General features: G+C 47.9%; 1 protein-coding gene across 5 annotated transcripts in view; it reads right to left on the bottom strand.

Annotated features, from left to right (window-relative positions):
• Positions 1–13,625, bottom strand: part of ARHGEF9 (Cdc42 guanine nucleotide exchange factor 9) — a 171,893-nt gene that overhangs the window by 17,449 nt on the left and 140,819 nt on the right. For all 5 annotated transcript variants that reach the window (XM_030449336.1, XM_030449337.1, XM_030449340.1 and 2 more), the window contains one exon: positions 9,163–9,294. In XM_030449336.1, the coding sequence (XP_030305196.1) occupies positions 9,163–9,294 (132 nt within the window). The remainder of the gene's footprint in view (positions 1–9,162; positions 9,295–13,625) is intronic.

Below are 13,625 nucleotides of genomic sequence, written 5' to 3'. Positions count from 1 at the left end.
AGTTAAATCAGCGAAGTGAAAGGAAATATAAAAGGACAAAAAGACACTCAAAACCTGATCAGTGGGGAAAGGCCGAAGAGATTGAGTTGTTTTATCTAGGAAGGACGTAAAGAGAAGGGAGTGTGCATTTGGTGTTCTAATATGTGAGAGCTGTTAGCCTTCTAAGGAGGCTGGTGATCAATTATTCTCTATTTTGCTTGTGGCTCGGCTTAATTTACCACAAGGGAGCATAGGATTAGATACTTGGATCTTTCTAGCTGTAAGAGTAGTTAAACACTAGAAGAGACAAAGCAGGCAAGTCCTAGGACAGTGTTCCATGCAGATTTTAAAAACCAGGGTTAGACAAACATCCATCAGAGCTGAGCTGAGCATACTTAATCCTGCAAAGGGAATAGCTCATCTCCTGGGGTCCTCCCCACTCTGCATTCTGATGGTGGCAAAGAGAAAGGTGACAGATGGAGGAGAAAACAGGATGAGAGCAGGTAGGGTTAGGACAGACTTCAGGGTGGTGTGGGAGAAGCCCCAAGGCACAGACCAGGACAGCAACACAAGGAGCAGCGACATAAACCTGCAGTCTCTGCAGGCAGCATCCAGATTGCTCCGTGTGGCTCTTCAGGAAATTGATGCATCTAGGTCATTTGCACTTATTTGTCTAAATATGATCTTTTTTTACCCTACAGCTCCTGTGATTTCCTTTTCTCTCCCTAGCTGAGGTTAATTAAGCTTTTCTGTAAGCTCTGCAGTCTGTTCACGTAATATGTACTAAGGATTCACAAGCAAAAGATGAAGCTAAAAAAAGGAGTATTTGATGGGAGCACAAAACAAAGTTTTGACACATTACGTAAACCTCACAGATTCTGCTCTCTGCGCCTGCCTTGTTGGAAGTTTACAGCTGCAGTGCCTGTGCCTGAGGTAGCAGCTGTGCTCAGGGGGTGTACCTGTCTGTGTGACCTGCTCAGGCCCTTTCCTCCTGCTCTCACTCTCACTTAAATCTCCCCGTTTCACTGCTGGGGGAGGTGACTTTCTCTAGTCTTGTGCTTGAAAGAAAAAAAAAGATCTCATTTGTGACCATCACAAGGAATCCAAGGCTGGCCTTTTACTGGAAAACCTGAAGCTGTGCAGTTGGGATGCAGCTCTCATCATAAATTATGCACCTCCCCCAAGTTCTTGCAGTGGCTATAGATAGCTGTAGGAAGAACTGCACCTGTAAATCAGGCTGCTCAATAACTCAGACTATTAAACTGGCTTCTACTTGTCTTTAGTACTGCTTTCTCCCCTGCTCTCCAGCTTTCATCACTCACTTTTTTCTGCTGCGAGTACCCCAGGTCTTGGCTGCACGTGCCTTTGCACACTGTGGTTGTACAAGACCCACTATGGGTCATACCCTCCTGGGATCTGCAGAGGAAATGCAATCTTAATCACCAGGGCAGCAATCTGCCTGAGCAGCCCACAGCTGGTGTAAAATGGCAATGAAAAGCTATTCAAGGGCTTGAGCATCACCCAGCACCTCAGGAGGAAATGTTCCCCTGCTCCATCTTCATGTGTTTCAGAAACTCCTCCTATTTCTTTCCATCCAAGGATGGATGGATTGGTCCTAAGCAAGGGTTAGCATTTTAGGATGGCCATTTTATTTCAAGTGCTCTGGTTTACTCTACCTCTCATGTGTACAACAAATCATCTGTAAACGACAAGTGGAGAAAGAGCCCTTTCCAGCCATGAGCACTGGGTCCCACTGATCAGCTGGCAATATCAAAGCTGCCAACCACAGAATAATCTGTTTGAAGGTTCTCATTGCACATATAGGTTGTTGGTCCTCCTGGTTGTCAAACTCCTGCAAATTCCAATAGCAAAGTAGTTTCAGAATGACTCAGAGATGAATTATGCACTCTGAGGACATGGATGCAGTGCAGCTCTCATGGCTGGCAGGGACTGGCTGCAGGCTGCCAGGTGAAACACAATTCCTCCCTTGGCCCTTCCCCATCCCTGCAATGGGATAATGATCTTTGCTTCTTTTACAGAACAATTGGGAGCTGTAAATAAGTAATCAGTGAAAGAGCACATGAAAAGCCTTTCACTTGAACAGCTCAAAGCTGTGTAGGGATAGCTCAGCAGCATGGCAGCTGCAGGACAGGGAGCTGGCAGAGATATTTTCCTCTTGCCCTGAGCATGGGCAGCAATGCAAAGTCACAGGTAGGGTTTCTCCCCTCACTCCTCCCTCCTAGAGGTATTGTTTGGGGATGAGGAGTGTCATCAGTGCTGCAGCAGCCCTTCCAAGCACTCACAGGGCTGGGAGGCTGAGAGCATCCCCACTGCACACACACAGAGCAAAGCCAGGGCTTGCCTGAAATTACTCATGACTGAAGGGTAAGGCAGACAAGGCAGCAAGGTAGCAGCACACTCAGTATGAAAAGCAGCAATCCCTGCAGAATATTTGTGCCCAGAAGATGATGTGTTTTTCAGGTATCAAAGGAGAACAGGAATCCAAGGATGCAGCTTAAGAGGCAAGCTACCTACAGGCAAGCTCTGCAACTTGGGGAATGGCTGATGTTGAAACTGTTGATGAATAGTGAATAGTTGATGCTGAAAAGGAGCAAAGACTAAACAAGGGTCCATAATAACTGCACCCAAACACCAAACCACCCTTTGGAAAGACAGAGGCTGGAAAAGGGCTGAGTTATCTTTTGCACAAAGGTGTAGATCTCAGACCCCTCTCAGAGGATTTCTCATTGCCCTGGGCAGGGACTGCAGAGCAGAATGGAAGAAGCAGAGAGAACAAGCAGTTTTTCAATTTACTCCTGAAATTTGTCCTGATTTTCCTGCCTGCTCTCTATCTTCACTCTGCCCAGCCTGCCGTGAGCAATGAGGGCATGGCACGCTGCCACTTTGCCATGTCTTTGGGTATCTTTAGTCATAAGGGCTTTCAACATTCTTTGTCTTTTTCAGAAAAGATTCAGAGCCTACATTTTTAAGATCTAATTTACCTTAAAGCGACTCTTTGAAGCAGGCAGCCCAGCCTGCTTTTTTCAGCAACACCAAGGACACAGTTTTCTGTAGCATTTGTTCACATAGCTTAGCCCCACTGCAGGTTGATCTGTAAGATGGGACAGTTCCACACAGTCCTGGAGCTGAGTGCCTTGCAAAACTGGACCTCTCTGCTGTCCAGGAGAGACCCGAAAACTCAGTGCACCCTTTTGAGTGGTTTTGCACTAAATACTCTAGGTATCAGAAAATAAATGTAATCCCTGCTAAGTGGTTGGATGGGGGTGACTGTGAGCTTTGCTCTCACCCTGTCAGACACAGCAGCTTGGGCTGAGCCTGCCCTATGGAGCAGGGAGATGGGGAATGCAACAAGAGATCGGAAGCAGGGGGATGGGACACAGCCTCAGCCACTCGCTTCCTACCACAAACCTCCTAGGATGGCACAAACTGGCAGAAGGTTCCCCAGGGGCTGCCACAGGTAAAGGGGAGCAGGAATCTCCGGGGTATCAGTTTATGTAACTCCTCCCTGCACAAGGACAGCTGTGCTGGGGAGGCCAGCAGATTTCCTGCCAAATTATTCAGCAGTGTCTGTCTCCTGAGTTTGGGAAGAGACGTTCGAGTCATCTTCGGCAGCTCCACGAAGCTGCAGTGTGGGATCTGAGTGGGGGAGGACTGGAGCCGAAAGCATTTCTGTGGAAATGCTATTTTTGTTCCCCGGGTTCAGTGGCACATCAGTGGCATTTGGATGCTTTGTTCCACCCCCAGCCCAGGCACGTCGGCCGCGGAGCAGCGAGGAGAGGGCGAGCGCTTCCAGAGAGCGAATAAGAGGGAGAGATGGGAAAGCCTCCTGCAGACACGTCACTTGGCTTGTCTGGGCTCTCCAGGGGCTGCAAATTGTGCTGCTGAGAGGCCGTGGCAGCAGGAGGGTTTGATTCTCAGCTCCTGAGGTTTCACCTGTAACCAAATTTACACCACTGCAATTCCAGGAGCCATGCATTAGGCACATGGATGTTATACAGCATCTGTCTGGGGGGCTACATGGTGTGGGCTAAACCTGTACCCAGCCTAGAAAAGAAAAACTATGCTATAAGGACTCTAAATTCATCCCTTTCGGGCTTTTACCATTGAATTAGCAACTAACAACCTACAGGCTTCCCTTGTTCTCCTCTGGCTGACCCTGATGCTTTTCTCCCTACACCTCATGGATTGCAGTGGACCCCTCAGGAGTCTGCTCTTCCATTGCAGAGCAGGCAGGATCAGTCTCCCCGTGCCAGCAGAAAGGCAGCAGGTTGCCACAGGTTGTGAGCTCAGGGCTGCTCTGGATATTAACAGAAATGTTTTCTTTTCATCAGTCTGCTGTGAAGCACCTCTTCATAAGTGTTTTTAATATCTCTCTTCTCAGCTGCTCCCTCATGTTCAGCAGCCTCCTAGGCAAGCAGAGGGGCAGGAAGAACAACCTGCCTCACCAGGCTTTACCATCAGGAGCCACACACCTCTTCCCTGCAGGCAGCAGTGACCCAGCAGCTGGGCATGAACAAAGGGCTACGTGGGACTGGGCAAACACTATTCCTTAAAAACTTCAACTTACACTTTGCTTAATGGCTGTTTTCTTGGCTTATCTTCATGCCCACCTTACACTATCTCAGCAGCTAAAATAGCAGCAGGCCCTGCCTGTCAGCACAGCACACTCTGAGCCTCTCCCCAGCTGCTGTTTGGTGACAGAAATGCAGACTGACCCATTTTCCTACCCTGCTGCAGGTTGGACCCAAGCCTGACCCAAAATGTGGCATTTCATGGAAATCTGCATTACTGGGAGGAAAAGAGAAGGGGTAGGAGGTGCTGCAGAAGTCAAACAGTGTTCCTTGTGAGTCAAAAACCCACTTGAAGTAATAAGAATTGTCCCAGAGCTGCTCTGTTTGCAAACAGGATTCTCTGCTAGCCCTGTGAGACCTATTTAGCCTGCAATAAAAGCAGGGCCCTCGTTTTGGTGCAAAGATTACCTCAATGTTTTTAACAGAAGCAAGATGGGACTAGACCTTCTTACACTAAAAGGGCTCAGAAATGTCTCTTTTATCTTCCCATTTGGAAACTGGAACTGGGATGGAGTTTGACAGGATTATTTTATTTACTCTATCTCCTATAGCACAGCTATTTCTGGCTGTCTGGCTATTGCTATTAAACTGGTCTCATTTTGCTTCTCATCCAGACTGCTCTGCTTTGAGAGCTCAGGGGAAGGCAGCAAGAGCAATAAACCACAAGCTGGAGTTTGCACAGCCTCTTGATTGCAAGAGACAGATAAAAAGTGCAAATGAAAATTAAATGCTTTTCATGCAGTCACTGATCTTGCTGTGCTGTCAGAAAGCACTAAACACTGAGCACCATCGAGGACTATTTGACTTATTGGTGAAGGAAAAGCATCATTTGCTGCAGAAATCCCTTTAACCCTTCATACTTCATACTGCATTGCCAGCTGAATGCCCCAGCACTCTGGAGCCTGTTGGGGAAACCCAAACTATTACCCAGAACGGAAAAAAAAGAAATTCCTGTTATCTGTTACATGATGAGCACCTCGAGCATCCCCCAACACGAGAAGCTGCGCTCGTCATTAATTCTGTGTGTCACAGGCCTGGATGTTAAGCACTGATTTGCAAATTTAAAGCATCTCTGTGTCAAACTCTCTCAACTTCAGGGTGAGAAGGAAACCCTGTGCCTTTCAGGCAACATCTTTTAACGCTTCCATCATTGAGGATTGCCTTCATTTCTTGGTAATTACGGGTAACACAGTGGAATCTGTATTCTTCTTCCCTGATTATAGACATATGGTAAGTCAAGCCGAGGCCAGTGCTTGCTTCCTGCACAGTTTATTCCCTCCTTCCTTTCCAAAAGGCATTTTGCATCAGGGTAACCAACTGAGAGCCTCTCCTGAGGAAAGCACCACTTTGTCCTCCTGCAGACTGCCATGTCCCAGCCTCTGGTTGAGGAAAACACAGGCAGAAGATTCTGCCTAGGAGAGTTTGACATTAATCCAATAACTGAAAATTCCCCAGCTTTGAAAAAAATCTAAATCATGAGCTCTCCCAGTGGCTCTTTATCAGAACTGTAGACACCCAAATTAACTCAGTGCTCCCCTTTTGACACAGGTTCTGTAAAGTACCTGCCTGCATCCACCAGCATTTCAGCATTCGGGTCATAGAACACTGAAGTGGCTGACATGGCCATTTCATCTGATTAAACATCTCCCTTCCTAGAACCAGAGAGTAATTCAGTGGTGATATTAGGAAGTGACCAGTACAAAATCTAAGCTAAAGAGATCTATTTATAAAGCTCAGAAACCCATTTTTGTGGTGAAAATTTTCCCCCACGAGCTACTTTGCAAGACATTTGCCAGAAATGAAAGCTGCCTGCTACAGTGTCAGCTCCTCCACCTGCTGCTACTGCTCTTATTTATGCAGCCCCTGTAAATCTTAGTGCAAGTTTCCTGCTTGGAAAAACGACTTAAATATTCCCATCCTGGTAGAGATAACATCTGTCAAGTGCATTCAAATGCAGCCACTTGTAATTACTCATTTTCACAAATTAGGTCTCAGTCTGAAGTCCCATCAGTCATCCAAGATTGGGTGGTCATGGAAATGTATCCAGGATTTCTCAGTTTGAGGCAGAGGAACTTACACCAGCAACCAAGAAAGGGTCTGAGCTTCCTCCCTGGATCTGACCAGTGCCTTCACTTCTCTCCTGGCAGCTGAATGACTTGTTCATTACAGTCACATTAATATAGTCATCTAGTTCAATATGGGCATATTCATGTCTAGACCAATACCTGGCTCTTCACATGTGAACAAACCATCACTCAGGTGCCCATCAGCAGAGACAGGTCCTTGGCTCAGCTCACAGCACAGAAGCTCTTGGAAAAATCCTGAAGGGTGCATCCAATGGGAAGACAATGAGTGCATTCAAGTTCAGGGATCTGCTCCCACCAGCAGCCCTCAGTCCATCCCACCCATCTGCTTCACCTTTTTGAGATGAGTGAGCAATAGGATACAAGGGGGTGATTCCAACCTGCAGCAATCTCTGGACACCCACAACTTCAAAAGGCCAAGCAGATGCTGAAACCTTGCTTGAGATGTTTGGGAGCAACTAATAAGTACTGATGAGTGAGCTCCTGTCTGTCAGACAGCTGGCCTGGCATTACACATCATCTTCTGCAGGCGTACGAAGCAGGGGAACAACGAGGTGATAATCTCAAGAAGAATCCCCCCGAGAGTTATCCTCCCTCACACAAATGTCTTGGCCAGATGTCCAATGAAAAAAAAAATGGCTCTACAACCTTGAAACATTTTCAGACATGAACAGAAAGGGATGGCAAAGCTTCTGGAAAGCAGAAAGCTGGACTGGTAACAGCCTGACACAAGGGTCAAGACAAGCTATAAATCATTCAGATTTATTTTATGTAGGATGTGTGATCCCAAAATGTGAACTAACGCTGCTCTGAAATCTGTACCTTAGCAATATTCAAGGAAAACACTGAAAACAAAACAAAACAAAAGTGGGAGAAGAGCCAGCCATACCCTGACATGGAGCCAGCCTCTGCCAAGAAGACCCAGACCACCATACTGTCTCCCAGACAGCTCATATCCACGGGGTCCTTTCCCGTGCACTGCCACACACACCACAAAATGCCTTTGGAATATGTAAGGGAAGAGAAGGGTGTCCCACTAACACTGTTTGCATACTGATACAACCTTCAGAGCCCCCAGCAGCCTTCTGTGAGCTGCTGAACACTCTCTGCTCATACTGATGACCACGGAAATCCCAGCTCTGATTTCAAGGGAACACTCAATACCTCTCTGGATCAGACCCAGTGCAAGCCAGACTGGATGCTGCCTTATGAATCAGAAATTCAGTGTCACAGTCAAAGTGAGAAGGTCAAGATTAAAAATTAAACCCAGCTGGGTACCTCCAGAGTCATTTTGACAGTTCTCTGAACATCTGACTTTGTTATTGTTGCTTTTTGGGGTTGTTTTTTTTTGTACAGAGCCAGGAAAGAAGTACAAAGGCACAGAGCAACAAGGAGGGGGAAAATAAGCACAAACATTCCAGAAGGCAAGATTTCAGTCAGCCATGACTCAGGAGAAGTGCCACCCACTGAACTGCACAGGCCACAGCTCCGGGTGTGGCGGCAGCGGGCAGTGATGCCACTGTGAGTCAGGAGCCACCCACACTGCCACCCACACTGCTTCCTGCACCCAGGACACTCCTCAGAGGGCTGCCACACCACCCAGGGCCTGCTCAACCTTCCCTCACCGTGTGGGATGTGACAGGAACACAACCCAGATGTGTCTGATCAGAGAGGTCTGCAGCTCACTCTTGCTCCCCCAGGTCCAGGGGACTCCCTCTGCACTGTCACCTGTATTGCTGCAGCAAAAATGTCCCTGTTGGTCAGAAGAACCAACCAGGGATTTCCATTATCTGTCACCTCACTTGGAAGAGCTGTGATGGTAGTGAGCTGGGATCACCTCACCTGGTCTACAGCAACACAGCTACAATGCTGCTGCTTAACACAGCAGCTGCAAAACGTGTTTCTGCTGCTGCTGTTAAGGTATCAACATCAGTTTTCTTCACTGCCTTGTTCCACCTGCATGATGGGCTTCATGGCAGGGACATGCCTTATAAAAACCAGCACAGCAGCTACCTGAGGGTGAGGATTAAGAAGCATCTCCCCAGATGCTCATGCACCCTGCTGCAGCCCAGGCCTCTGTCCCAGAGTTCTTTAAGAGAAAGGACTGGCAAACATCATTTTAATGCAGTCACTGAGTTGTCTGCCCCAGTGCTGGGCCTGACAGTTCACACAGGAATTCTAGGAATATCTCACCCCCATCATACACTGCAGCCAAAACCCCACAGGGGAGGTGAGGCAAGGAGCCAAACGAGGGGCACATCAGAAAACAGCATGGGATGAAGGAGTGGAGGCTGGATTTACTATGAGCATCAAAATTTCTCTGTCCTGGCATACTCACCATCCCAAATTCAGTACTTCCAGCCTGTGCATTGCCCTTCCTCAGTGCTGGACATCTCCTCTTCCACATGTGGAGCAAACAGCCACCTTGCCCTAAAAACCACTTTGGACTGGAAAGCCCATCAGCATCACATCCTTAGCCGTGCTGCTTTCTCCCTGGATGTCCTTACCTTCTTGCAAAGAACCATCTGGTGATCAAAGAGAAAGAAAACACGCTGCTGGTTCCGTCCATAAGGCTGGTAAATCCAGGACATCTCTCCTGTGTAGATCAGCTCGGAGCTGCGGTCCAAGATATCATCTCCCTGGAGGACACAGAGAATGAGGCCGAGTGAACCACTGCTCCCAGCCAGGTCAGTGGATACCTTTCTCTTTGCAGAACAGGCAGAAGCAATTATTAAATAAGGTTTTTGCCCCTTCTTGCAGCTCTCAAAGCCACTGGTCTGACTTCAGAGCAGAAGCTGGAGATAGGGGATAATAATGGAGAGCAGGAAATAAATTCATTTAACAGTTGGAGTTGATGATCTGAAAGGTCTTTTCCAACCAAAACAATTCTGTGATTCTATAAATGGGGTAAAAGCCTGGACACTCAAGGCATGGTCATTACAGTTCACACTGCAATGATGAAAGAAGCAGCAGCAGCTCCTGACACTGTCCCTGTCCCCCTCTCTCCAGGTATCCCCAGACCCTGGATCTCACTGCATGTGTTGGTGACATCCTGAGAGTGAAGCCTCTTCCTCCTGCTCGTGGCAGAGCCAGTTTGTATTCAAGGTAGCAAATTCCCCGACATCTTTTCCCTTTAAAGCAGCATCCAGCCCCCATCCCCTCCCGGGGTCTCAGGCCAGCAAGTGAAGTCACCTACACTGGGCTATCAGCTCCCCAGCCCATGGGGCTGCCAGCACTCATCCCTCCAGATTGCTGCTTCTCTTCCCACCCATTCAGGCAACTCCAGCCCCTTCTCCCATAGCTCTCATTAGAGCTCCCTACATCCAAAAATCTGTCAGGACCACCCCAGCTCCTCTGGCAGCCTCCATCCCCCCTGGGCTGGCACAGCCTCCCTGGCCAGCTGCCAGAATGCCCTCACCCCTTCCCTGCCTCCAGCTAATGCTTGTTTTCCTCTCAGATTTTTTTTTTAAGGATTCATGAGCAGATGGTCTTGAAAACACAGTGCTCGCTCTCTCCCACTCTCCGAGAGAACAAATGCAGTCACCCTCCACTAATTGGGATGAGCTGGACTTTTTAAAAAGTTAATTAAAATCTATTTATTAAAAATGGGTGAATTCACCACCACCTGCCCTGTGGGCATCCCAGTGTATCTCTGGCTCTGAAACACCACAGAAGAAATCAGGATGACTTCAGCTAAAAGGTAAGGAAAAGGATTCAGGAGCAACCGAGACCAAAGCTTTCTTTTCCTTCTTTTTTTCTTTTTGGCTCTGAAACTAGTGCAAGTCTGGCTTCGATGACAAAGCAGAACCCATTTCTGGGACAAGACCATCCCCAAAATCTCAACAAACAGCTTGGAAAGGTTCAGCCAGCTACAGGGGGCATCCAGATAGAAATGCTTCTCTGGTACAGCTTACACTTGTAGGTGCCAAGGCAACCAAGACTCATCCCCTCTCCTAATTTCTTGGTGAGAATTTCAAGCTGCTGTTCAGGTAAATGTGTAATTAACCTTTCAGCATTGATTGGAAGTGACTGCTTGAGTCCCTGGGCCCTGTGACAGACAGCAACTTCATTAAGTGGCTGCATCATCATGCTGCAGCACAGCCTTTCAAACCCATCTTTGTGAGGTATTTATCCACCTCTCTGTCTCCCTTCTCCGGCTGTGGTATCCAAAAGCCTCCTCAGGGATAACTTCCCAGCTCATTCCCAGCAGGGATGGGCCATGTATCAGGCAAGGTCTCATGAGTGTGGTGTCAGGGTCTGATTTCAGCTGCAGTGCTTCCTGGCCAGGGGGGAATTGGGGCCATGAGCTACTGTGACAGCTCAAGTACATGCAAGCCCTTGGACCTTGATGCAAGAAGAGAAAACACCAGCTCCAGAAATTGTGGACTTTCCTGGCCAAAACTGAGCTTATCTGAAGAAGACTCACACAAGCCTATGGGTAGGAGCTTTCATGAGAGGGGGCGAGCCTAGAAAGAGGCTGGCTGCTAAAAATAGAAAGCCAGATTTATCTTTTACTCCTATGGTAGCATCTCAAGCCTGAGGACACAGAGGACCCGGTAAGCACTTCTACTTGATTAGCTAAATCCAAACTGTGGAGTCCCTGCAAGCAATACAAACCAAAAAATATTTCAGATCTGAAAAGATAGGATTTGCATTGCATTTTTTATGTTGGGAAAACAATTTTTATATCTTGTCTATGGGCTAGAAACAGATGATTCCCAGTGCTGGGTTAGCAAGTTTGGAAATATATATTGCAGATAGTTTTGGACTAGCACTGGGCTGGTCAATCACCAGCCCCCCAGTGAGCAGCATCTCCATGGCCCTGCCAGTTCCTCAAGCCACACACCAGGGTGGTTGTGCTGCCAGAGCCTCCAGCAGATGCAATGAACCTTGAAAGGCATTTTGTTTTCCCAACTGGGTTAAACCACCTCTTCAAACAGCATGAACTGTCTTCTGGTAGCAAGTGGAGTGTCCCCACCAGGATCCACTGGAGGGTGGTGGACAAGGAGGGAAGGGTCTGCTTTTCTGCACCCTTGCTAGCATGACTGTGATACATGAACTGATATTTGGTCCTGCCTTTCTGCAGTGCCTCTCCCAGTCCTTCTCTAAAACTAGTCCTAGACCTAGACCCCTCCAATCTTATACAAAACTTGGAAATGTATTTCTTTTCCTTTTGCTTCCAAGCAACTCCCAGAGCAGCTGGATCATCTGTATTCTCTGGAAGCTAAGTACAAGACTGGTAAAAAAGGAAGAGGCTGAACTTCTAGTTCTGCACAACTGGCAGAAGTCCTACTGACTTCAACAAAATGGCCAAGAGAGACCAGATGAGCCCCCGAGGTCTCTTCCAACATGAGCTATGCTATAAGCCTGTAATAAAAGCTCTTGGACCCCCCCAGCCTGTCTCAAGGGATTGCAGGGTGCATCCTACTACATGCAAGGGGTGGCAGCAAGAAAGCTGACTTCACACAGTCACAGGCAGAGTCCAGCTACTCAGTGTGCAGTCACAGGAGCAGAAGGTCACGCAGATGGTGACTGGATGTGTGCTTCATGCTCCCTGGAGCTTGCCAGCACCAGAATGACAGATAAAGTCCTAGGGCTAATGGCAAGTGTTGTAGCAGAGGGTCAGCCCTGCTGCTGCTGCTGCTGCAGGATGTCCATCACCAGCTCCCCAGCCAGGCTAGAGGTGACCACTGCTTTCTGCAGCCAGGAACTGGGAGGAACCAAAGGCTTTTCACTAGTGCTGTGTAAGAAATGGTGTTGGGAGCACTGGTGTCATGAGGAAGGGCACAACACTGTGAGGTGCAGCGTGTTCCACCTCCCAGTCTGCCCCACTCCCCTCGAGCAATCCCTCAGCAGATGCTGTCCCAGGCTCAGAAATTCTCCTCAGCCCATTGGATCCACACCCCTGCACCCACCCCCTGCCCCGGGCTTTGCTGTCACCACAAAATCCCCTGTGCTGGTTAGCATTCAGTGAGCAGGGCTCTCTTCTGCCTGACACTGCTGTTCTTTAATGAGAGATTGACAGGGTGATTAGCACTCTGGGCTCCAGAAAGATCAGAAACAGGAAAGCGAGACAAATGCTGTCCCTTTCATCAGGCTCAGTTTTTGATACCTTCTGTTGCTGGGGGAGTGGGGGTGGGGGGAAAGAGGGATCTGTTTCAGTCTCTGATGCAATTTTTTTCCCTGGAGGATTTCTCATCAAGCTGTCCTCACTTTGAAAGCAGCACGTTGGTTGCATGCATCTCTTTTTTTTTTCATGTCATTCTTGGATTCAATAACGTAATACTAGGCTGAGGCCAACTATTACAGATTACATAATTAAGGGCACCAAGTTTTGATTTAAAGGATCTGTAAATAACAAGAATGGGAAGAAATTTTAAAAGACAGTGTTCATTTTATGCCTAAATTATATATATTTTTCCCTTCATGTAAATTTAACACTCTTGAAACCTGCCAAAGTGGAAAGCTGTGGAAATCTTTGGTAGGAATAGCAACATAAACCGAAGTAATCTGTTTAAATAGCAAGTTAAACTAATCCAGGCTGCTCAGCAAGGCTTTCTCCTGTGCCCAACATTCCACCACTGGCTCAGGAGGCTCCACAGATCCCCTCCCAGGGCATGGGTACCACATCACCTCCCTCCTCTGAGAAAAATCTGGTCTGAAAGGGAGGAAGAGCATTGCTGGCAGCTGCCAGGAGGGCTGGAGAGGGAGCCTGAAATGCTGCCAGGATTGCTGCTTCATTTTGTTTTGGCTTGTTCAAGTCCTGTAGGAAAAGGAGTTGAATAGAGGGTGGTGATCAGGCTCCTCTGCTGGCTGTCCTACAACCACTGCCCAGGAGAGGGGAGGGGAAGGGGAAGCAGGAACATCCCATTGCCTGGAATAGAGCACTGCCCAGCCCAGGACTTGGGAATGATGATTGGAAATCTTCTCTTTATAGTCCTGGTGTGTGTGCATATATATATATATATAT

The sequence above is a fragment of the Calypte anna genome, chromosome 4 (assembly GCF_003957555.1).
Source record: "Calypte anna isolate BGI_N300 chromosome 4, bCalAnn1_v1.p, whole genome shotgun sequence".
In the NCBI taxonomy this organism is placed as follows: domain Eukaryota; kingdom Metazoa; phylum Chordata; class Aves; order Apodiformes; family Trochilidae; genus Calypte; species Calypte anna.
This window is presented reverse-complemented; position numbering and strand designations above follow the sequence as displayed.